Source organism: Salmo salar, chromosome ssa20 (assembly GCF_905237065.1).
Source record: "Salmo salar chromosome ssa20, Ssal_v3.1, whole genome shotgun sequence".
NCBI classification, from domain to species: Eukaryota; Metazoa; Chordata; class Actinopteri; order Salmoniformes; family Salmonidae; genus Salmo; species Salmo salar.
In genome coordinates this window covers 95,282,128-95,305,610 of record NC_059461.1, presented here as the reverse complement: position 1 = coordinate 95,305,610, position 23,483 = coordinate 95,282,128, and the positions used below count along the sequence as shown (strand labels likewise).

General features: G+C 47.1%; 1 protein-coding gene across 2 annotated transcripts in view; it reads left to right on the top strand.

The window, feature by feature from the left end:
* The window catches only part of cntn5 (contactin 5), a 488,559-nt gene that overhangs the window by 365,063 nt on the left and 100,013 nt on the right, over positions 1 to 23,483 (top strand). Inside the window, exons 15-16 of one of the 2 annotated variants that reach the window (XM_045704177.1) lie at positions 15,540 to 15,657; positions 20,846 to 21,004. In XM_045704177.1, coding sequence (XP_045560133.1) covers positions 15,540 to 15,657; positions 20,846 to 21,004 — 277 coding nt within the window. Of the gene's footprint in view, positions 1 to 15,536; positions 15,658 to 20,845; positions 21,005 to 23,483 lie in introns of both variants that reach the window. The other variant, XM_045704176.1, reaches the window with a different exon arrangement.

Below are 23,483 nucleotides of genomic sequence, written 5' to 3'. Positions count from 1 at the left end.
TTTCATAGTTTTGATTGTCTTCACTGTTATTCTACAATGTAGAAAATAGTACAAATAAAGAAAAACTCTTGAATGAGTAGGTGTGTCCAAACTTTTGACTGGTACTGTATATAGATTTTTAAATATAGATTTGTTTTTTTTGGGGGGGGACTCAGTCGTGGTCTCAACTTAATGTTGACATTTAGAATAGTAGAATACACAGTAGGATAGATATTTCTAAATTTGGTTTTGCATCAGCAATTTCTCAATATATTAAGTACTGATAACTAATGTGGTTTGGCAGAGTATGGCGTTGCAATGCCAAGATAGTGGGTTCGATTTCCGGGACCACCCATACGTAAAATGTATGCATGCATGACTATAATGACTGTATGTTTCTGAGAGCGTGGTTGTCCTATGGTTATTTAACAACCTTCTCACAACGTTCTGGGAATAGTGCAGTTTGGGATAGTTGCTTTGCTTTGGAACATTCTCAGAACATTTAAGGAACGTCTTGACACACACACAAAAATGAATTGGTATTTCATTACTTTAACAGAATGTTTCCTAAACGTTCAAACATGATTACATTTCATTTCAAATTTTCTAATGTTCTTAGGAACGTTCTCCAACTGGTTTGACATTGGTAATGTTCTCAAGTAGTATTTGTATTTATTATGGATCTGTATTTATTATGGATCCCCGTTAGTTCCTGCCAAGGCAGCAGCTACTCTTCCTGGGGTTTATTATGGATCCCCGTTAGTTCCTGCCAAGGCAGCAGCTACTCTTCCTGGGGTTTATTATGGATCCCCATTAGTTCCTGCCAAGGCAGCTGCTACTTTTCCTGGGGTTTATTATGGATCCCCATTAGTTCCTGTCAAGGCAGCAGCTACTCTTCCTGGGGTTTATTATGGATCCCCATTAGTTCCTGCCAAGGCAGCAGCTACTCTTCCTGGGGTTTATTATGGATCCCCATTAGTTCCTGCCAAACCAACAGCTACTCTTCCTGGGGTTTATTATGGATCCCCATTAGTTCCTGCCAAGGCAGCTGCTACTTTTCCTGGGGTTTATTATGGATCCCCATTAGTTCCTGCCAAGGCAGCAGCTACTCTTCCTGGGGTTTATTATGGATCCCCATTAGTTCCTGCCAAGGCAGCAGCTACTCTTCCTGGGGTTTATTATGTATCCCCATTAGTTCCTGTCAAGGCTGCAGCTACTCTTCCTGGGGTTTATTATGGATCCCCATTAGTTCCTACCAAGGCAGCAGCTACTCTTCCTGGGGTTTATTATGGATCCCCATTAGTTCCTACCAAGGCAGCAGCTACTCTTCCTGGGGTTTATTATGGATCCCCATTAGTTCCTGCCAAAGCAGCAGCTACTCTTCCTGGGGTTTATTATGGATCCCCATTAGTTCCTACCGAGGCAGCAGCTACTCTTCCTGGGGTTTATTATGGATCCCCATTAGTTCCTACCGAGGCAGCAGCTACTCTTCCTGGGGTTTATTATGGATCCCCATTATTTCCTGCCAAGGCAGCTGCTACTCTTCCTGGGGTTTATTATGGATCCCCATTAGTTCCTGCCAAGGCAGCAGCTACTCTTCCTGGGGTATATTATGGATCCCCATTAGTTCCTGCCAAGGCAGCAGCTACTCTTCCTGGGGTTTATTATGTATCCCCATTAGTTCCTGTCAAGGCAGCAGCTACTCTTCCTGGGGTTTATTATGGATCCCCATTAGTTCCTGCCAAGGCAGCAGCTACTCTTCCTGGGGTTTATTATGGATCCCCGTTAGTTCCTGCCAAGGCAGCAGCTACTCTTCCTGGGGTTTATTATGGATCCCCATTAGTTCCTGCCAAGGCAGCAGCTACTCTTCCTGGGGTTTATTATGTATCCCCATTAGTTCCTGTCAAGGTAGCAGCTACTCTTCCTGGGGTTTATTATGGATCCCCATTAGTTCCTGCCAAGGCAGCAGCTACTCTTCCTGGGGTTTATTATGGATCCCCATTAGTTCCTGCCAAGGCAGCAGCTACTCTTCCTGGGGTTTATTATGGATCCCCATTAGTTCCTGCCAAGGCAGCAGTTACTCTTACTGGGTTCCAGTAAAATTAAGGCAGTTAAACATTTTTAAAAACATTACAATACATTCACAACAGATTTCACAACACATTAAGTGTGTGCCCTCAGGCCCCTACTCCACTACCACATATCTACAACACAAAATCCATGTGTACGTGTGTGTATATTGCGTATGTTATGTGTGTCTGTGCCTATCCTTGTGTTGCTTCACAGTCTCAGCTGTTCCATAAGGTGTATTTTTATCTAGTTTTTTAAAATCAAATGTTACTGCTTGCATGAGTTACTTGATGTGGAATAGAGTTCCATGTAGTCATGGCTCTATGTAGTACTGTCCGCCTCCCATAGTCTGTTCTGGACTTGGGGACTGTGAAGAGACCTCTGGTGGCATGTCTTGTGGGGTATGCATGGTTGTCCGAGCTGTGTGCCAGTATTTCAAACAGACAGCTCGGTGCGTAAATGTTCATTTCTCTACCATAAGCCGCCTCCAACATCCTTTTAGAGAATTTGGCAGTACGTCCAAACGGCCTCATAACCGCAGACCACGTGTAACCATGCCAGTCCAGGACCTCCACATCCGTCTTCGTCATCTACGGGATCGTCTGACACCCTGACAGCTGATGGCCACAGGCACGCTAGAGAAGTTTAGGAATAAATCCCGGTTTCAACTGTACCGGGCAGATGGCAAACAGCACGTATGCAACATGTGCGCGAGTGGTTTGCTGATGTCAATGTTGTGAATAGCGTTCCCATGGTGGCGGTGGGGTTATGCTATGGGCAGTCATAAGCTACGGACAACGAACACAATTGCATTTTATTGATGGCAATTTGAATGCACAGAGATACCGTGACCAAATCCTGAGGCCCATTGTCATGCCATTCATCCGCCGCCATCACCTCATGTTTCAGCATGATGATGCACGGAACCATGTCGCAAGGATCTGCTCACAATTCCTGGAAGCTGAAAAATGTCCCAGTTCTTCCATGACCTGCATACTCATCAGACATGTCACCCATTGAGCATGTTTGGGATGCTCTGGATCGAAGTGTATGACAGCGTGTTCCAGTTCCCACCAATATCCAGAAACTTCGCACAGCCATTGAAGAGGAGAGGGACAACATTCCACAGGCCACAATCAACAGCCTGATCAACTATATGCAAAGGAGATGTGTCGCGCTGCATGAGGCAAAGAAATGGTGGTCACACCAGATACTGACTGTTTTTCTGACCCACGGCATTTTTGTTAAGGTATTAGAGGTCGACCGATTATGATTTTCCAACGCCGATACCGATTATTGAAGGACCAAAAAAGGTCCGATACCGATTAATCGGACGATTTTAATGTAATATTGTAATAATGACAATTACAGCAATACTGAACGAACACTTCTATTTTAACTTAATATAATACATAAATAAAAATCAGTTTAGTCTCAAATAAATAATGAAACATGTTCAATTTGGTTTAAATAATGCAAAAACAAAGTGTTGGAGAAGAAAGTAAAAGTTCAATATGTGCCATGTAAAAAAGCTAACGTTTAAGTGCCTTGCTCTGAACATGGGAACGTATGAAAACTGGTGGTTCCTTTTAACATGAGTCTTCAATATTCCCAGGTAAGAAGTTTTAGGTTGTAGTTATTATAGGAATTATAGGACTATTTCTCTGTATTTCATATACCTTTGACTATTGGATGTTCTTATAGGCACTATAGTATTGCTAGCCTAATCTCGGGAGTTGATCGGCTTGAAGTCATAAACAGCGCTGTGAAGCAAGCATTGCTGCTGGAAAATGGAGGAAAGTGCTGTTTGAATGAATGCTTACGAGCTTGCTGCTGCCTACCACCGCTCAGTCAGACTGCTCTATCAAATATCAAATCATAGACTTAATTATGATATCATAAACACACAGAAATACGAGCCTTTGGTCATTAATATGGTAAAATCCGGAAACTATCATTTTGAAAACAAAACATTCTGTATTTTATCTAACGGGTGGCATCCATATGTCTAAATATTGCTGTTACATTGCACAACCATGTTATGTCATAATTGTGTAAACTTCTGGCAAATTAATTACGGTCTTTCTTAGGAAGAAATGGTCTTCACAAAGTTCACAACGAGCCAGGCGGCCCAAACTGCTGCATGTACCCTGACTCTGCTTGCACAGAATGCAAGAGAAGTGACACAATTTCCCTAGTTAATATTGCCTGCTAACGTGAATTTCTTTGAACTAAATATGCATGGTCATTGTCCTGTTGGAAGGTGAACCTTCACCCCAGTCTGAGGTCCAGACCGCTCTGGAGCAGGTTTTCATCAAGGATCTCACTGTACTTTGCTCAGTTCATCTCTCCCTTGATCCTGACTAGTCTCCCAGTCCCTGCCGCTGAAAAACATCCCCACCGCATGATGCTGCCACCACCATTCTTCACCGTAGGGATGGTGCCAGGTTTCCTCCAGACGTGACGCTTGGCGTTCAGGCCAAAGAGTTAAATCTTGGTTTAATCAGACCAGAGAATCTTGTTCCTTGTTGTCTTTAGGTGACTTTTGGCAAACTCCAAGCAGGCTGTCATGTGTCTTTTACTGAGGAGTGGCTTCTGTCTGGCCACTCTACCATAAAGGCCTGATTGGTGGAGTGCTGCAGAGATGGTTGTCCTTCTGGAAGGTTCTCACATCTCCACAGAGGAACTCTGGAGCTCTGTCAAGAGTCACAATCGGGTTGTTGGTCACCTCCCTGACCAAGGCCCTTCTCCCCCAATTGTACATTGGTGCAACTACAGTACTTTTTTTGCGAATGCGCTTGTTAAATCATCACCAGTTTGGTGAAATAGGCTGTGATTCGATGATAAATGAACAGGCACCGCATTGATTATTTGCAACGCAGGACAAGCTATCATCAACCATGTGTAGTTAACTAGTGATTATTTTAAGATTGATTTGTTTTTTTATAAGTTTAATGCTAGCTAGCAATTTACCTTGGCTCCTTGCTGCACTCACGTAACAGGTGGTCAGCCTGCCACGCAGTCTCCTCGTGGTGTGCAATGTAATCGGCGTCCAACAATGCCGATTACCAATTTTTATGAAACCTTGAAATCGGCCCTATTAATCGATCGACCTCTATAAGGTATTTGTGACCAACAGATGTATATCTGAATTCCCAGTCATGTGAAATCTATAGATTAGGGCCTTAATGAAATAATTTCAATTGACTAATTTCCATACGTTAACTGTAACTCAGTAAAACCTTTGAAAATGTTGCATGTTTTGTTTGTATTTTTGTTAAGTGTATATACAGTGCATTCAGAAAGTATTCAGACCCCATTTTGTTACATTACAGCCTTATTCTAAAATGTATTGAATTGTTTTTTCCCCTCATCAATCTACTCACAATACCCCATAACGACAAAGAAAAAAACAGTTTTTTCAAAATTTTTGCAAATGTATAAAAATAAAAAAACGGAAATACTACATTTACAGTACATAAGTATTCACACCCTTTACTCAGTACTTTGTTGAAGCACCTTTGGCAGCGATTACAGCCTTGAGTCTTCTTGGGTATGACGCTACAAGCTTGGCGCCCCTGTATTTAGGGAGTTTCTCCAATTCTTCTCTGAAGATCCTCTCGAGCTATTTTTCAGGTCTCTCCAGAGATGTTCGATTGGGTTCAAGTCCGGGCTCTGGCTGGTCCACACAAGGATATTAAGAGACTTGTCCCGAAGCCACTCCTGCGTTGTCTTGGCTGTGTGCTTAGGGTCGTTGTCCTGTTGGAAGGTGAACCTTCACCCCAGGTTCTCTCTCACCACCCTGACTAAGGCCCTTCTTCCCCGATTGCTCAGTTTGGCTGGTTGACCAGCTCTTGGAAGAGTATTGTTTTTCCAAACTTCTTCCATTTAAGAATGATGGAGGCCACTGTGTTCTTGGGGACCTTCAATGCTGCAGAAATGTTTTGGTACCCTTCCCCAGATCTGTGCCTCGACACAATCCTGTCTCTGCGCTCTACAGACAATTACTTTGACCTCATGACTTGTTTTTTTGCTCTGACATGCACTGTCAACTGTGGGACCTTGTATAGACAGGTGTGTGCCTTTCCAAATCATGTACAATCAATTGACTTATTATTATGATTATTTTTTACCCCTTTTTCTCCCCAATTTCATGTTGTCCAATTGATAGTTACAGTCTTGTCCCATCGCTGCAACTCCCGTACGGACTCAGGAGAGGCCATGCGTCCTCCGAAATACAACCCAGCCTCACTGCTTCTTGACACATTGATGCACGCTTAACCTGGAAGCCAGCCGCACCAATGTGTCAGAGGAAACATCGTACACCTGGCGACCGTGTCAGCGTGCATTGCTCCCGGCTTTCCACAGGAGTTGCTAGTGTGCGATGGGACAAGAACACCCCTGCCGGCCAAACCCTCCCCTAACCCGGACGACGCTGGGCCAATTGTGCGCCACCTCATGGGTCTCCTGGTCGCGGCCGGCCCGGCTGGACTCGAACCAGGATCTTTAGTGGCACAGCTAGCCTTAGACCACTGCACTACTCAGGAGGCCCCAATCAATTGAATTTACCACAGGTGAACTCCAGTCAAGATGTAGAAACATCTCAAGGATGATCAATGGAAACAGGATGCACCTGAGCTCAATTTCGAGTCTCATTTCAAAGGGTCTGAATACTTACAGTGGGGAAAAAAAGTATTTAGTCAGCCACCAATTGTGCAAGTTCTCCCACTTAAAAAGATGAGAGAGGCCTGTAATTTTCATCATAGGTACACGTCAACTATGACAGACAAAATGAGAAAAAAAATTCCAGAAAATCACATTGTAGGATTTTTAATGAATTTATGTGAAAATTATGGTGGAAAATAAGTATTTGGTCAATAACAAAAGTTTATCTCAATACTTTGTTATATACCCTTTGTTGGCAATGACACAGGTCAAACGTTTTCTGTAAGTCTTCACAAGGTTTTCACACACTGTTGCTGGTATTTTGGCCCATTCCTCCATGCAGATCTCCTCTAGAGCAGTGATGTTTTGGGGCTGTCGCTGGGCAACACGGACTTTCAACTCCCTCCAAAGATTTTCTATGGGGTTGAGATCTGGAGACTGGCTAGGCCACTCCAGGACCTTGAAATGCTTCTTACGAAGCCACTCCTTCGTTGCCCGGGCGGTGTGTTTGGGATCATTGTCATGCTGAAAGACCCAGCCAAGTTTCATCTTCAATGCCCTTGCTGATGGAAGGAGGTTTTCACTCAAAATCTCACGATACATGGCCCCATTCATTCTTTCCTTTACACGGATCAGTCGTCCTGGTCCCTTTGCAGAAAAACAGCCCCAAAGCATGATGTTTCCACCCCCATGCGTCACAGTAGGTATGGTGTTCTTTGGATGCAACTCAGCATTCTTTGTCCTCCAAACACGACGAGTTGAGTTTTTACCAAAAAGTTATATTTTGGTTTCATCTGACCATATGACATTCTCCCAATCCTCTTCTGGATCATCCAAATGCTCTCTAGCAAACTTCAGACGGGCCTGGACATGTACTGGCTTAAGCAGGGGGACACGTCTGGCACTGCAGGATTTGAGTCCCTGGCGGCGTAGTGTGTTACTGATGGTAGGCTTTGTTACTTTGGTCCCAGCTCTCTGCAGGTCATTCACTAGGTCCCCCCGTGTGGTTCTGGGATTTTTGCTCACCGTTCTTGTGATCATTTTGACCCCACGGGGTGAGATCTTGCGTGGAGCCCCAGATCGAGGGAGATTATCAGTGGTCTTGTATGTCTTCCATTTCCTAATAATTGCTCCCACAGTTGATTTCTTCAAACCAAGCTGCTTACTTATTGCAGATTCAGTCTTCCCAGCCTGGTGCAGGTCTACAATTTTGTTTCTGGTGTCCTTTGACAGCTCTTTGGTCTTGGCCATAGTGGAGTTTGGAGTGTGACTGTTTGAGGTTGTGGACAGGTGTCTTTTATACTGATAACAAGTTCAAACAGGTGCCATTACAGGTAACGAGTGGAGGACAGAGGAGCCTCTTAAAGAAGAAGTTACAGGTCTGTGACAGCCAGAAATCTTGCTTGTTTGTAGGTGACCAAATACTTATTTTCCACCATAATTTGCAAATAAATTCATAAAAAAATCCTACAATGTGATTTTCTGGAATTTTCTTTCTCATTTTGTCTGTCATAGTTGACGTGTACCTATGATGAAAATTACAGGCCTCTCTCATCTTTTTAAGTGGGAGAACTTGCACAATTGGTGGCTGACTAAATACTTTTTTCCCCCACTGTATTTAAATAAGGTATTTCTGTTTATTATTTTTAATACAGTTGCAAACATTTCTAAAAAAACTATTTTCACGTCGTCATTATGGGGTATTGTGTGTAGATTGAGAAAGAAAAAAAAACATATTTAATACATTTTAGAATATGGCTCTACTGTGACAAAATGTGGAAAAAGTTAAGGGGTCTGAATTCTTTCTGAATGCGCTGTATTAAAATATTATTATTGTAACGGTTGACGTCGGATTTAGACCAAAATGCAGCGGGGAAATGTGCACTCATCTTCTTTATTATAAACGGACAAGGAGGAGAACCAAAACAAACACAAAGAAAACACAACGACTAATCACAGGCTGGTAAGGCACAAGGCTATACACAGAACAATCTCCCACAAAGTACTCAACAAACACATACCTATATATAGGACTCTCAATCGGAGGCAACTAGAAAACACCTGCCTCCAATTGAGAGTCCAACCCCAATTAACAGAACATAGAAATACACTAACATAGAACAGTGCCCAAAAACCCCCGGAATACATAAATCAAATACCCTACTAAACAAACCACCAACCCGAACCACATAAAACAAATACCCTCTGCCACGTCCTGACCAAACTACAATAACAAATAACCCCTTTACTGGTCAGGACGTGACAGTATCCCCCCCCCAAAGGTGCAGACCCCAGATGCACCTCACACAAAAAAACAAAATAACTCCAAAACAAACATAAATCCCCTAAACTGAAGGGAGGGAAGGGAGGGTGGCTGCCGTCAACGATGGCACCTGTGCTACACCCCCCCTCCCCATCCCACTTATACTGGAGGTGGCTCAGGTTCTGGTCTACAGCCACCCCCTGACCAGTCCACCCCTGCACAATGTTCAGGGCTGTAGAGCGTCTCTGGGGGCTCCGGACTGTGGACCAACTCTGGAAGATCCAGACTGTAGGCAGACTCACACAGTTCGGAGTTATAGGCAGACTCACACAGTTCGGAGTTATAGGCAGACTCACTCGGTTCCGGACCGCAGGCAGACTCACTCGATTCCGGACTGTAGAACCTCTCACTCGGCTCTGAACAGTGGGCCGTCTCTCTTGGATCCGAACTGTAGGCCGTCTCACTCGGTTCCGGGCTAGACACTCTTACCGGATACTCTGGACGGGGCACTGTTGTCAGATACTCTGGACGGGGCACTGTCGTCGGAAGCTCGAGGCTGGGCTGACGCACTAGGAGCCTGATGCGTGGGGCTGGTAGTGGAGGTACCAGGCTGGGGACACGCACCTCAGGGCTAGTGCGGGGAGCGGGAACAGGCTGAGTTGGACTGGGCTGACGCACTGGAGGCCTGGTGCGTGATGCTGGCTGTGGATATACTGGGTCGTGGAGGCGCACAGTCGGTCTCGATCGCACCTCCTGCACAACCCGTCCTGGCTGGATGGAACTAGTAGCCCTGTACGAGCGGGGTGCTAGTACAGGGCGAACTGGGCTGTGCAGGGGCCTGATGGTTGCCGTGCGTAGAGCGGACATAGGGTAGCCTGGTCCTAGGAGGCGTACTGGCGACCAGACGCGCTGCGCAGGCATCCTCCTACCAGGCTGGATGCCCACTCTAGCACGGCATCTGCGAGTGGCTAGGATAACTCGCACTGGACTGTGCGTGCGTATGGGCGAGATCGTGCGCACTTCTGCAAAACTCGGCGCCCTCCACTCCATATGGTCCTGCATATAAGCATGGGTAGCTGGCTTAGGGCTCACCCTTGGCCCAGCCAAACTACCCGTGTGCCCCCCCCCCAAAATGTTTTTATTGGGGTTGCCTCTCGTGCTTTATCGGCGCGTATATGGCTTCATACCTTCGCCGCTCTCCTTGGCTGCTTCAATCTCCTCCGGTGGGAGACGGTAATCCCCAGCCTGATGCCATGGTCCAGCCCCGTCCAGAATTTCCTCCCAGGTCCAATTCTCCTGATAGTCCATATACTTGTTCCGATGCTCCTTACCCCGCTGCTTGGTCCTTGTTTGGTGGGAGATTCTGTAACGGTTGACGTCGGAATTATACCAAAATGCAGCGGGGAAATGTGCACTCATCTTCTTTATTATAAACGGACAAGGAGGAGAACCAAAACAAACACAAAGAAACCACAACGACTAATCACAGGCTGGTCAGGCACAAAGCTATACACAGAACAATCTCCCACAAAGTACTCAACAAACACACACCTATATATAGGACTCTCAATCGGAGGCAACTAGAAAACACCTGCCTCCAATTGAGAGTCCAACCCCATTTAACAAAACATAGAAATACAAAAGACTAGACAGAACATAGAAATACAGTAACATAGAACAGTGCCCAAAAACCCCCGGAATACATAAATCAAATACCCTACTAAACAAACCACCACCCCGAACCACATAAAACAAATACCCTTCTGCCACGTCCTGACCAAACTACAATAACAAATAACCCCTATTACTGGTCAGGACGTGACAATTGTACTATGTGTTGTATATATGACTTATTCTCTCCTGTAAAGGACATTTCAATTAAATGAAATAACTACATTGCTATGGATTTTGTGAAGGCTGAACGCTGAGTACCAGTATTCATTATAGTAAAGATAATAATTTAATGCTAAATTGTAATTATTTGGCCTCTATGGCCTATTTGCCTTACCTCCCTACTCTTCTACATTTGCACACACTGTACATCGATTTTTTTTCCTATTGTGTTATTGACTGTACGTTTGTTTATGTGTAACTCTGTGTTGTTGTTTTTGTCGCACTGCTTTGCTTTATCTAGGCCAGGTCGCAGTTGTAAATGAGAACTTGTTCTCACTCGCCTAACTGGTTAAATAAACGTGAAATAAAATCATCCCTGTCCTGGTGGGGATGAATCTCCCTGTTCCCACTCTGTCCTAATGGGGATGAATCTCCCTGTTCTCATCCCTGTCCTGGTGGGGATGAATCTCCCTGTTCTCATCCCTGTCCTGGTGGGGATGAATCTCCCTGTTCTCATCCCTGTCCTGGTGGGGATGAATCTCCCTGTTCTCATCCCTGTCCTGGTGGGGATGAATCTCCCTGTTCTCATCCCTGTCCTGGTGGGGATGAATCTCCCTGTTCTCATCCCTGTCCTAATGGGGATGAATCTCCCTGTTCTCCTTCCTGTCCTGGTGGGGATGAATCTCCCTGTTCTCATCCCTGTCCTAATGGGGATGAATCTCCCTGTTCTCATCCCTGTCCTAATGGGGATGAATCTCCCTGTTCTCATCCCTGTCCTGGTGGGGATGAATCTCCCTGTTCTCATCCCTGTCCTGGTGGGGATGAATCTCCCTGTTCTCTTTCTGATGGGGATGAATCTCCCTGTTCTCATCCCTGTCCTGGTGGGGATGAATCTCCCTGTTCTCATCCCTGTCCTGGTGGGGATGAATCTCCCTGTTCTCATCCCTGTCCTGGTGGGGATGAATCTCCCTGTTCTCATCCCTGTCCTGGTGGGGATGAATCTCCCTGTTCTCATCCCTGTCCTGGTGGGGATGAATCTCCCTGTTCTCATCCCTGTCCTGATATAATTTAGAAATAATGCATTAACCCCTTGTTAGTCTGCGACAGGGTAATGCAGTAACCCCGTATTAGACTGACAGGGTAATGCAATAACCCCGTGTTAGACTGTGACAGGGTAATGCATTAACCCCTTGTTAGCCTGTGACAGGGTAATGCATTAACCCCTTGTTAGACTGTGTCAGGGTAATGCATTAACCCCTTGTTAGACTGTGACAGGGTAATGCATTAACCCCTTGTTAGACAGTGACAGGGTAATGCATTAACCCCCTGTTAGACTGTGTCAGGGTAATGCATTAACCCCTTGTTAGACTGTGACAGGGTAATGCATTAACCCCTTGTTAGACTGTGACAGGGTAATGCATTAACCCCTTGTTAGGCTGTGACAGGGTAATGCATGAACCCCTTGTTAGACTGTGACAGGGTAATGCATTAACCCCTTGTTAGGCTGTGACAGGGTAATGTAGATGGAGAGAAGATAATGGAAGCTAAAGAGCATATGTATGTATGTAGAAGAAATGGGCTGATTGACAGGAGCTAATAATACCAGTGTATCAGTAAATTAAAATAATCGATACCAGTATTCACTTAAAGGGATACCGCAAGATTTTGGCAATCAAGCCCTTTTCCTGCCTACCCAAAGTCAGATGAACTCATGGATGCAATGTTATGTCTCTCCGTGCAGTTTGAAGGAAGTTAAGGTAGTTTGGCGATTCCATTGTTTAACTAGCATTAAGCACAATGACTGGATTGGTACAGGTGTGAAACGTACTTCTCAGCCTGCACCTGCACCACCAAACGGTAAACTTTTCGGTGGTGCCGACTGCGAAGAGGCTTCAGGAGGACGGTTATGTGTGCTAGCAAGGCAGAGGTCCCGGGTTCAATGCTCGTGTGAGCTGAATCAGGAGGAAACTGTAGTCGCTAAGCAAGGGAAGTCCTTTTTATACCAGCATCTGGCTCTGGATAAATAGAAAAAGGGCTTAATTGGTAAAATATCCCATTTCCCCTTTCCGTTAATTAGAAAACATTTGCACAGTCGGCATTTACATTTCTGACACGTTTACCTAACTAGCTACAAATGCTAAAGGTAAGATGCAGTCTATCATGTTCTCACTGTATCTGATGTCAGTTGCTTCTTCTCTCTTGCTTCTATATGACAGTGGTGATGTTTTTGTCGAGATCAGAACAGTATCAATACTCCAATCTATGGTCACATCACTGGCTCTCAATGGTTGTGTCTGGATGGCACCTGATTGCCTATTCACCTCATTCAGTACACAGGACTCTACATTTTGATGGCCAAAAAAGCAATGCAATGTATAGGGAACAGGATCCAATTTGCAGATGCAACCATTGTTTGAAGTGAGCAGTTGGAGAAAATAAAATACTGCAATTGCCATTCTCAGTTGTCCCTGTCCCTGGCCAACTACCAGGTATAACTCTAGAGAGACAGGCCCTGTCCCTGTCCAACTACCAGGTATAACTCTAGAGAGACAGACCCTGTCCCCGTCCCTGGCCAACTACCAGGTATAACTCTAGAGAGACAGGCCCTGTCCCTGTCCCTGTCCAACTACCAGGTATAACTCTAGAGAGACAGGCCCTGTCCCTGTCCCTGTCCAACTACCAGGTATAACTCTAGAGAGACAGGCCCTGTCCCCGTCCCTGGCCAACTACCAGGTATAAATCTAGAGAGACAGGCCCTGTCCCTGTCCCTGTCCAACTACCAGGTATAACTCTAGAGAGACAGGCCCTGTCCCTGGCCAACTACCAGGTATAACTCTAGAGAGACAGGCCCTGTCCCCGTCCCTGGCCAACTACCAGGTATAAATCTAGAGAGACAGGCCCTGTCCCTGTCCCTGTCCAACTACCAGGTATAACTCTAGAGAGACAGGCCCTGTCCCTGTCCAACTACCAGGTATAACTCTAGAGAGACAGACCCTGTCCCCGTCCCTGGCCAACTACCAGGTATAACTCTAGAGAGACAGGCCCTGTCCCCGTCCCTGGCCAACTACCAGGTATAACTCTAGAGAGACAGGCCCTGTCCCTGTCCAACTACCAGGTATAACTCTAGAGAGACAGAGTGGAGAGGGGAGAGTAGAGAGGGAGAGGGAGAGGGAGAGGGGAGAGTAGAGAGGGAGAGGGGAGAGGGGAGAGTAGAGAGGGAGAGGGGAGAAGGGAGAGTGGAGAGGGGAGAGTAGAGAGGGGAGAGGGGAGAGTAGAGAGGGAGAGGGTAGAGGGAGAGGGGAGAGTAGAGAGGGGAGAGTAGAGAGGGAGAGTAGAGAGGGAGAGGGGAGAGTAGAGAGGGGAGAGTAGAGAGGGGAGAGTAGAGAGGTAGAGAGGGGAGAGTAGAGAGTAGAGAGTGGAAAGGGGAGAGTAGAGAGGGAGAGTAGAGAGGGAGAGTAGAGAGGGGAGAGTAGAGAGGGGAGAGGTGAGAGTAGAGAGGGGAGAGTAGAGGGGAGAGGGGAGAGTAGAGAGGGGAGAGGGGAGAGTAGAGGGGGAGAGGGAGAGGGGAGAGTAGAGAGGGAGAGGGAGAGTAGAGAGGGGAGAGGGGAGAGTAGAGAGGGGAGAGTAGAGGGGGAGAGGGGAGAGTAGAGAGGGGAGAGTAGAGAGGGAGAGGGGAGAGTAGAGAGGGGAGAGTAGAGAGGGAGAGGGGAGAGTAGAGAGGGAGAGAGGAGAGTAGAGAGGGGAGAGTAGAGGGGGACTCCTCTGTCTGCTTCATGAAATGTCATTTTAATCAGGTTCCATGCTAAGTTGATGTCTGTAGACCTTGAATGATTCCCCGGTCTTGCCTTAGGCGTTTCTCATTTCAAGAGAGAGAGGGAGAAGATGTTTGAGGGAGAGAGGGAGAGAGAGAGGGAGAAGATGTCTGAGGGAGAGAGGGAAAGAGGGAGGGAGAAGATGTCTGAGGGAGAGAGGGAGAGAGAGAGGGAGAAGATGTCTGAGGGAGAGAGGGAGAGAGGGAGGGAGAAGATGTCTGAGGGAGAGAGGGAAAGAGGGAGGGAGAAGATGTCTGAGGGAGAGAGGGAAAGAGGGAGGGAGAAGATGTCTGAGGGAGAGAGGGAGAGAGGGAGGGAGAAGATGTCTGAGGGAGAGAGGGAGAAGATGTCTGAGGGAGAGAGGGAGAGAGAGAGGGAGAAGATGTCTGAGGGAGGGAGAGAGAGAGGGAGAAGACAAGTATCTATTTAAGCCTGTATGAGAGCAGTACAGGTTGTTACAAGCATTTCTCAGGTGTCAAGTACAGAGAGGTCAGACTTAGATTTTTAATTAGAAACACACACTCACACACTCACACGGAAACACACACTAACTTGATGTTGTTTTTGAATCCCTCTCTACTTGTCACACACAGATACTGTAATCACACACATTAACTTGTTGTTGTTTACTCTCTGCCTTGTGACAGATACTGTAATCACACACTAACTTGTTGTTGTTTACTCTCTGCCTTGTGACACAGATACTGTAATCACACACTAACTTGTTGTTGTTTACTCTCTGCCTTGTGACACAGATACTGTAATCACACACTAACTTGTTGTTGTTTACTCTCTGCCTTGTGACACAGATACTGTAATCACACACTAACTTGTTGTTGTTTACTCTCTGCCTTGTGACAGATACTGTAATCACACACTAACTTGTTGTTGTTTACTCTCTGCCTGTCACGCAGCAGTCCTCCACGGTGGACCTGATGATCAGAAGCATCCTGCTGAAGCATGCTGGGAAATACGGCTGCCGGGCTCAGACCAGCGCCGACACGGTGTCTGCTGAGGCTGAAGTCCTCGTTAGAGGTGAGCTCGTTATCTCTGGCCTTAACTACAGATCTATGATCAGATTATAAACTGCGTCCTAAATTACACCCTATTCACTATACACTGAGTGAACAAAACATTAGGAATGCTTTCAATGACAGACTGACCAGGTGAATCCAGGGTAAAAGCTATGTTCCCTTATTGATGTCACTTGTTAAATCCACTTCGATCAGTGTAGATGAAGGGGAGGAGACAGGTTAACGAAGGATTTTTAAACCTTGAGACAACTGAGCCATGGATTGTGTGCCATTCAGAAGGTGTATGGGCAAGACATGTTGTTTCATCTTCTAATGGTTAAGTTTGGAAATGTATTGATCCTAGAGCTTTGTCACAAATGGCACCCTATTCCCTATTTAGTGTGTAATTTTTTTAACAGAGCCCTATGAGCCCTGGTCTAAAGTAGTGCACTATAAAGGGATTAGGGTGTCGTTTGGGATCTGTGGCTAGGGGACACCTTCAACCCTCCTACTGATACTATCACTCAAACCTTCAATGGTCGCCCCCTTGCTTCATCACCCATGGAGGGCTGGGATACAGATCACTGGTCGCCCCCTTGCTTCATCACCCATGGAGGGCTGGGATACAGATCACTGGTTGCCCCCCCTTGCATCATCAACCATGGAGGGCTGGGATACAGATCACTGGTTGCCCCCTTGCTTCATCACCCATGGAGGGCTGGGATACAGATCACTGGTTGCCCCCTTGCTTCATCACCCATGGAGGGCTGGGATACAGATCACTGGTTGCCCCCTTGCTTCATCACCCATGGAGGGCTGGGATACAGATCACTGGTCGCCCCCTTGCTTCATCACCCATGGAGGGCTGGGATACAGATCACTGGTCGCCCCCCTGCTTCATCACCCATGGAGGGCTGGGATACAGATCACTGGTTGCCCCCCTTGCTTCATCACCCATGGAGGGCTGGGATACAGATCACTGGTTGCCCCCCTTGCTTCATCACCCATGGAGGGCTGGGATACAGATCACTGGTTGCCCCCTTGCTTCATCACCCATGGAGGGCTGGGATACAGATCACTGGTTGCCCCCTTGCTTCATCACCCATGGAGGGCTGGGATACAGATCACTGGTTGCCCCCTTGCTTCATCACCCATGGAGGGCTGGGATACAGATCACTGGTCGCCCCCTTGCTTCATCACCCATGGAGGGCTGGGATACAGATCACTGGTTGCCCCCTTGCTTCATCACCCATGGAGGGCTGGGATACAGATCACTGGTTGCCCCCTTGCTTCATCACCCATGGAGGGCTGGGATACAGATCACTGGTTGCCCCCTTGCTTCATCACCCATGGAGGGCTGGGATACAGATCACTGGTTGCCCCCCCTTGCTTCATCACCCATGGAGGGCTGGGATACAGATCACTGGTCGCCCCCTTGCTTCATCACCCATGGAGGGCTGGGATACAGATCACTGGTTGCCCCCTTGCTTCATCACCCATGGAGGGCTGGGATACAGATCACTGGTTGCCCCCTTGCTTCATCACCCATGGAGGGCTGGGATACAGATCACTGGTTGCCCCCCTTGCTTCATCACCCATGGAGGGCTGGGATACAGATCACTGGTTGCCCCCTTGCTTCATCACCCATGGAGGGCTGGGATACAGATCACTGGTTGCCCCCTTGCTTCATCACCCATGGAGGGCTGGGATACAGATCAATGGTTGCCCCCTTGCTTCATCACCCATGGAGGGCTGGGATACAGATCACTGGTTGCCCCCTTGCTTCATCACCCATGGAGGGCTGGGATACAGATCACTGGTTGCCCCCCTTGCTTCATCACCCATGGAGGGCTGGGATACAGATCACTGGTTGCCAACCTTGCTTCATCACCCATGGAGGGCTGGGATACAGATCACTGGTTGCCCCCTTGCTTCATCACCCATGGAGGGCTGGGATACAGATCAATGGTTGCCCCCTTGCTTCATCACCCATGGAGGGCTGGGATACAGATCACTGGTTGCCCCCTTGCTTCATCACCCATGGAGGGCTGGGATACAGATCACTGGTTGCCCACCTTGCTTCATCACCCATGGAGGGCTGGGATACAGATCACTGGTTGCCCCCCCTTGCATCATCAACCATGGAGGGCTGGGATACAGATCACTGGTTGCCCCCCTTGCTTCATCACCCATGGAGGGCTGGGATACAGATCACTGGTTGCCCCCTTGCTTCATCACCCATGGAGGGCTGTGATACAGATCACTGGTTGCCCCCCTTGCTTCATCACCCATGGAGGGCTGGGATACAGATCACTGGTTGCCCCCCCTTGCTTCATCACCCATGGAGGGCTGTGATACAGATCACTGGTTGCCGCCCTGCTTCATCACCCATGTAGGGCTGGGATACAGATCACTGGTTGCCCCCTTGCTTCATCACCCATGGAGGGCTGTGATACAGATCACTGGTTGCCTCCCTGCTTCATCACCCATGGAGGGCTGGGATACAGATCACTGGTTGCCCCCCCTTGCTTCATCACCCATGGAGGGCTGGGATACAGATCACTGGTTGCCCCCTTGCTTCATCACCCATGGAGGGCTGTGATACAGATCACTGGTTGCCTCCCTGCTTCATCACCCATGGAGGGCTGGGATACAGATCACTGGTTGCCCCCCCTTGCTTCATCACCCATGGAGGGCTGGGATACAGATCACTGGTTGCCCCCTTGCTTCATCACCCATGGAGGGCTGTGATACAGATCACTGGTTGCCCCCTGCTTCATCACCCATGGAGGGCTGTGATAGGGATCACTGGTTGCCCCCTTGCAACATCACCCATGGAGGGCTGTGATACAGATCACTGGTTGCCTCCCTGCTTCATCACCCATGGAGGGCTGTGATACAGATCACTGGTTGCCCCCCTGCTACATCACCCATGGAGGGCTGGGATACAGATCACTGGTTGCCCCCCCTTGCTTCATCACCCATGGAGGGCTGTGATACAGATCACTGGTTGCCCCCCTGCTACATCACCCATGGAGGACTGTGGGCTTATAGCTCTAGACAGGTGATTGGCATGATGCTGAAAATCCCCTTTCATATTGAAGGATGAGGAGGGATGGAGAAGGAGGGATGAAGGAGGTGTGTGTGGGGGGGGGGTCATGGGATGATGAGATGGGTTTGTCCTGCCTGAGCTACTCTAAAGCCGGAATCTGAATCCTCCGTGATGTATTCTCCACCATTCAATCTACTTATTAAATCCACCACGGCACGCGCGCCTGCTCTCCTCTCAATGGGCTTCAGAATCACACCGGCTGGTTCCCATGGCGACGCAGAACGCATGTCAATATCTCTCCTCGGGAATGCAAATGGTCCCTTCTCTCCGGAAACACTCAACCTTTGGTTTTCCTTGGACAGCACCAGCTGTCAGTTTAGCTCGAACAGCACCAGCTGTTCTCACGGGCCCTCCTGTTCTCTCCTTCACTCTGTCTGTGGGTGGATCGTGGGTTTGGTTCAGTAACCGAAAAGGTTGCTGGTTCAAATCCCCCGAGACGACTAGGTGAAACATATGTCGATGTGCCCTTGAGCAAGACACTTAACCCTGTTTGCTCCTGTAAATTGCTCTGGATGAGAGTGTCTGCTAAATGACAATAAAAAATACAATTGTGTGTAGTGAAGCTGCGCATCGTTGGTCCAGCTGTTTTCATTTTGGAATTGAATCTGTGTGTCCGAATTAGCAATTTATTCCCTAAGTCCACTACTTTAAGACAGAACCCTCTCAGAACCCTCTCTATCTCTCTCTCTCTCTCTCTCTCTCTCTCTGTCTCTCTCTCTCTGCCTCCCTCTGTCTTCCCCTCTCTCTCTCTCTCTCTCTCTCTCTGCCTCTCTTTGTCTTCCCTTCTCCCTCTCTCTGCCTCTCTTTCTCTCTCTCTCTCTCTCTGCCTCTCTCCCTCTCTCTCTCTCTCTCTGCCTCTCTCCCTCTCTCCCTCTCTCTCTCTCTCCCTCTCTCCCTCTCTCCCTCTCTCTCTCTCTCCCTCTCTCCCTCTCTCTCGCTCTCTCGCTCTCTCTATTTCTCTCACTGTCTCTCTCTATTCAATTCAATTCAAGGGGCTTTATTGTCATGGGAAACATATGTTAACATTGCCAAAGCAAGTGAAGTAGATAATATACAAAAGTGAAATAAACAATAAAAATGAACAGTAAACATTACACTCACAGAAGTTCCAAAACAATAAAGACATTACAAATGTCATATTGTGTCAATATACAGTGTTGTAATGATGTGCAAAGAGTAAAAGTACAAAAGGAAAAATAAATAAACATAAATCTAGGTTGTATTTACAATGGTGTTTGTTCTTCACTGGTTGACCTTTTCTTGTGGCAACAGGTCACACATCTTGCTGCTGTGATGGCACACTGTGGTATTTCACCCAGTAGATATGGGAGTTTATCAAAATGTGGGATTGTTCTCTAATTCTTTGTGGGTCTGTGTAATCTGAGGGAAATATGGGTCTCTAATATGGTCATACATTTGGCAGAAGGTTAGGAAGTGCAGCTCAGTTTCCACCTCATTTTGTGGGCAGTTGCTACTTTCTCAATAGCAAGGCTATGCTCACTGAGTCTGTACATGGCACATACTCTCTGTTTAGGGCCAAATAGCATTCTAGTCTGGGGTTTTGTAAATTCTTTCCAATGTGTCAAGTAATTATCTTTTCAGTTTTCTCATGATTTGGTTGGGTCTACTTGTGTTGCTGTCCTGGGGCTCTGTGAGGTCTGTTTGTGTACAGAGCCCCAGGACCAGCTTGCTTAGGGGGCTCTTCTCCAGGTTCATATCTCTGTAGGTGATGGCTTTGTTATGGAAGGTTTGGGAATCTCTTCCTTTTGACCAATCTCTCTCTCTCTCTCTCTCTCTCTCTCTCTGTCTCTCTGTCTCTCTGTCTCTCTGTCTCTCTCTCTCTCTCTCTCTCTCTCTCTCTCTCTCTGTCTCTCTCTGTCTCTCTCTGTCTCTCTCTGTCTCTCTCTCTCTCTCTCTCTCTCTCTCTCTCTCTCTCTCTCTGTCTCTCTCTCTGTCTCTCTGTCTCTCTCTGTCTCTCTCTGTCTCTCTCTCTCTGTCTCTCTCTCTCTCTCTCTCTCTGTCTCTCTCTCTGTCTCTCTGTCTCTCTCTGTCTCTCTCTGTCTCTCTCTCTCTGCTCTCTCTCTCTCTCTCTCTCTAGGCCCCCCGGGACCCCCTGGTGTGGTGATAGTAGAGGAGATCACGGACACTACAGCCACACTGTCGTGGAGTGGAGGGGTGGACAACCACAGCCCCATCAGCAGTTACAATCTCCAGGCCCGGAGCCCCTTCTCCCTGGGCTGGCAGACCCTCAGAACAGGTATGGATGCTGTCCTGTTTGTTTTACGCCAGCGATGTTGAGTTGCATAGAAGATGATTAACTTTGAGGAAACCAATATGGAGGCCAGAGATGTTGAGTTGCATAGAGGATGTATCACTTTGAGGAAACCAATATGGAGGCCAGCGATGTTGAGTTGCATAGAGGATGTATCACTTTGAGGAAACCAATATGGAGGCCAGCGATGTTGAGTTGCATAGAAGATGTATCACTTTGAGGAAACCAATATGGAGGCCAGAGATGTTGAGTTGCATAGAAGATGTATCACTTTGAGGAAACAAATATGGAGGCCAGAGATGTTGAGTTGCATAGAGGATGTATCACTTTGAGGAAACCAATATGGAGGCCAGCGATGTTGAGTTGCATAGAAGATGTATCACTTTGAGGAAACCAATATGGAGGCCAGAGATGTTGAGTTGCATAGAGGATGTATCACTTTGAGGAAACCCAATATGGAGGCCAGCGATGTTGAGTTGCATAGAGGATGTATCACTTTGAGGAAACCAATATGGAGGCCAGAGATGTTGAGTTGCATAGAGGATGTATCACTTTGAGGAAACCAATATGGAGGCCAGAGATGTTGAGTTGCATAGAGGATGTATCACTTTGAGGAAACCCAATATGGAGGCCAGCGATGTTGAGTTGCATAGAGGATGTATTGCCTCCAAAAGTAGATTCAGTGTGGCCCTGACTGGAGAATAACTGCAGGATGTGCAGGCATCTGTTAGACGACAAAGAGCTTACTCAACACCTCTCGTCCTTCAGTTGAGTTTCTCCAGTCAGGGCCACCCTGAATCTAGTTGAACTCTTATGTCTTCCTTCTAACTCTTATGTTCTGTTTAAAACTTGGCTGTTGTTCAACAGAACTTTAATAAAAAAAATATGTTCAGCTCAAAATGAAATGTCAGTGGTTTAAATTACACTCAGAATTATGTCAAAAAGGTTACCAGAAAATGAACCTGTATCTTTTTAAGGTCAAAGCTAATTCCTGAGGTGGCAGAGAGAAAACCACAGGATTTTTTGTGAGCTGTTACTATTTAAATGGCTTCATTTTCTCATATCTTGACAGTAATACCTATCTATAATGATCGGTTAATGTCAGAGGATATACTGTCGACTCAGTAGGTATAATCTGTACCGCTGCTGCTGCTGCGTGCCTAAAGAGGATAGGAATAATAGAGAAGTTTAAAGCTCCATAATGAATCATGTCCATAGATGTAGAATGATTCACAATGGTCGTCGCCCCAAATGACACCCTATGTCCTATATAGTGCACTACTTTAGACCAGAGACCTATGGCACCCTATTCCCTATATAGTGCACTACTTTTGACCAGAGCCCTATGGCACCCTATTCCCTATATAGTGCACTACTTTAGACCAGAGACCTATGGCACCCTATTCCCTACATATAGTGCACTACTTTAGACCAAAGCCCTATAGCACCCTATTCCCTACATAGTGCACTACTTTTGACCAGAGCCCTATAGCACCCTATTCCCTACATAGTGCACTACTTTAGACCAGAGCCATATAGCACCCTATTCCCTATATAGTGCACTACTTTTGACCAGAGCCCTATGGCACATGGTTGGTTAAGGCATATTGAGCAGGGCTAGAGGCTCTACAGTGTAATAAGACAGTAATCACTAACCAGGACAGTAATGGACGAGGCATATTGATATTAGAGAGAGGCATGCAAAGCCAAGTGAACATATGGGTCCAGTCAGTGGTTGGGCTGACTGGGGACACAGCGATTCAGGCAGTTAGCAGGCCAATGCTAACAAGCTAACAGTTAGTAGGCCCGGGGCTAAACAAGCTAGCAGTTAGCAGACCGGGGCTGGCAAGCTAGCAGTTAGCAGACCGGGTTAGCAAGTAAGCCTTTGGGGGACGTCACGATGGGGGTAAGTCTGTTTTTGCCTCTTCGTGCGGTGGCGTCGATAGACCAGTCGTGGAATTAGTAGGCTTCCAAGTAGCTCTAGGTAGCTAGCAGGCCGCGGTTAGCAGAATGGGCCTTCAGCGGACGTCGCACCTGAGGGGCCTGTTGGAATCCTTGGGCAGATTATGTCGGTATTCCAGTCGTAGAGGATCGGCGGGGTTCCGTGCCCCGTACCGGCAGTAGAAGGGGTCTGGATATTGTAGCCCAGGAGTGGGCTTCGGTGGTAGCCCAGGAGCCCTGGCCGAGTAGCTTCAGGCTACTTGGTGCTTGCTCCAGGATGGAAACGCTAGCCAGGAGTAGTCACCTGGGATTGTGGTTAGCTAGTTGCGAAGATCCAGATGAAAATGTTCAGAGTTTGCGGTAGGAATCCGGGGATATGGGAGAAGAAAAAAAATATATATATATATATATATATATATATAAATATTTTTTATTTTTATTTTGTATATATATATGTCCGTTATGCTCTGGTTTGAGTCACGTTGTTCGAACTGGCGAGAGCTTTCCGAGCTAAAGGCTAGCT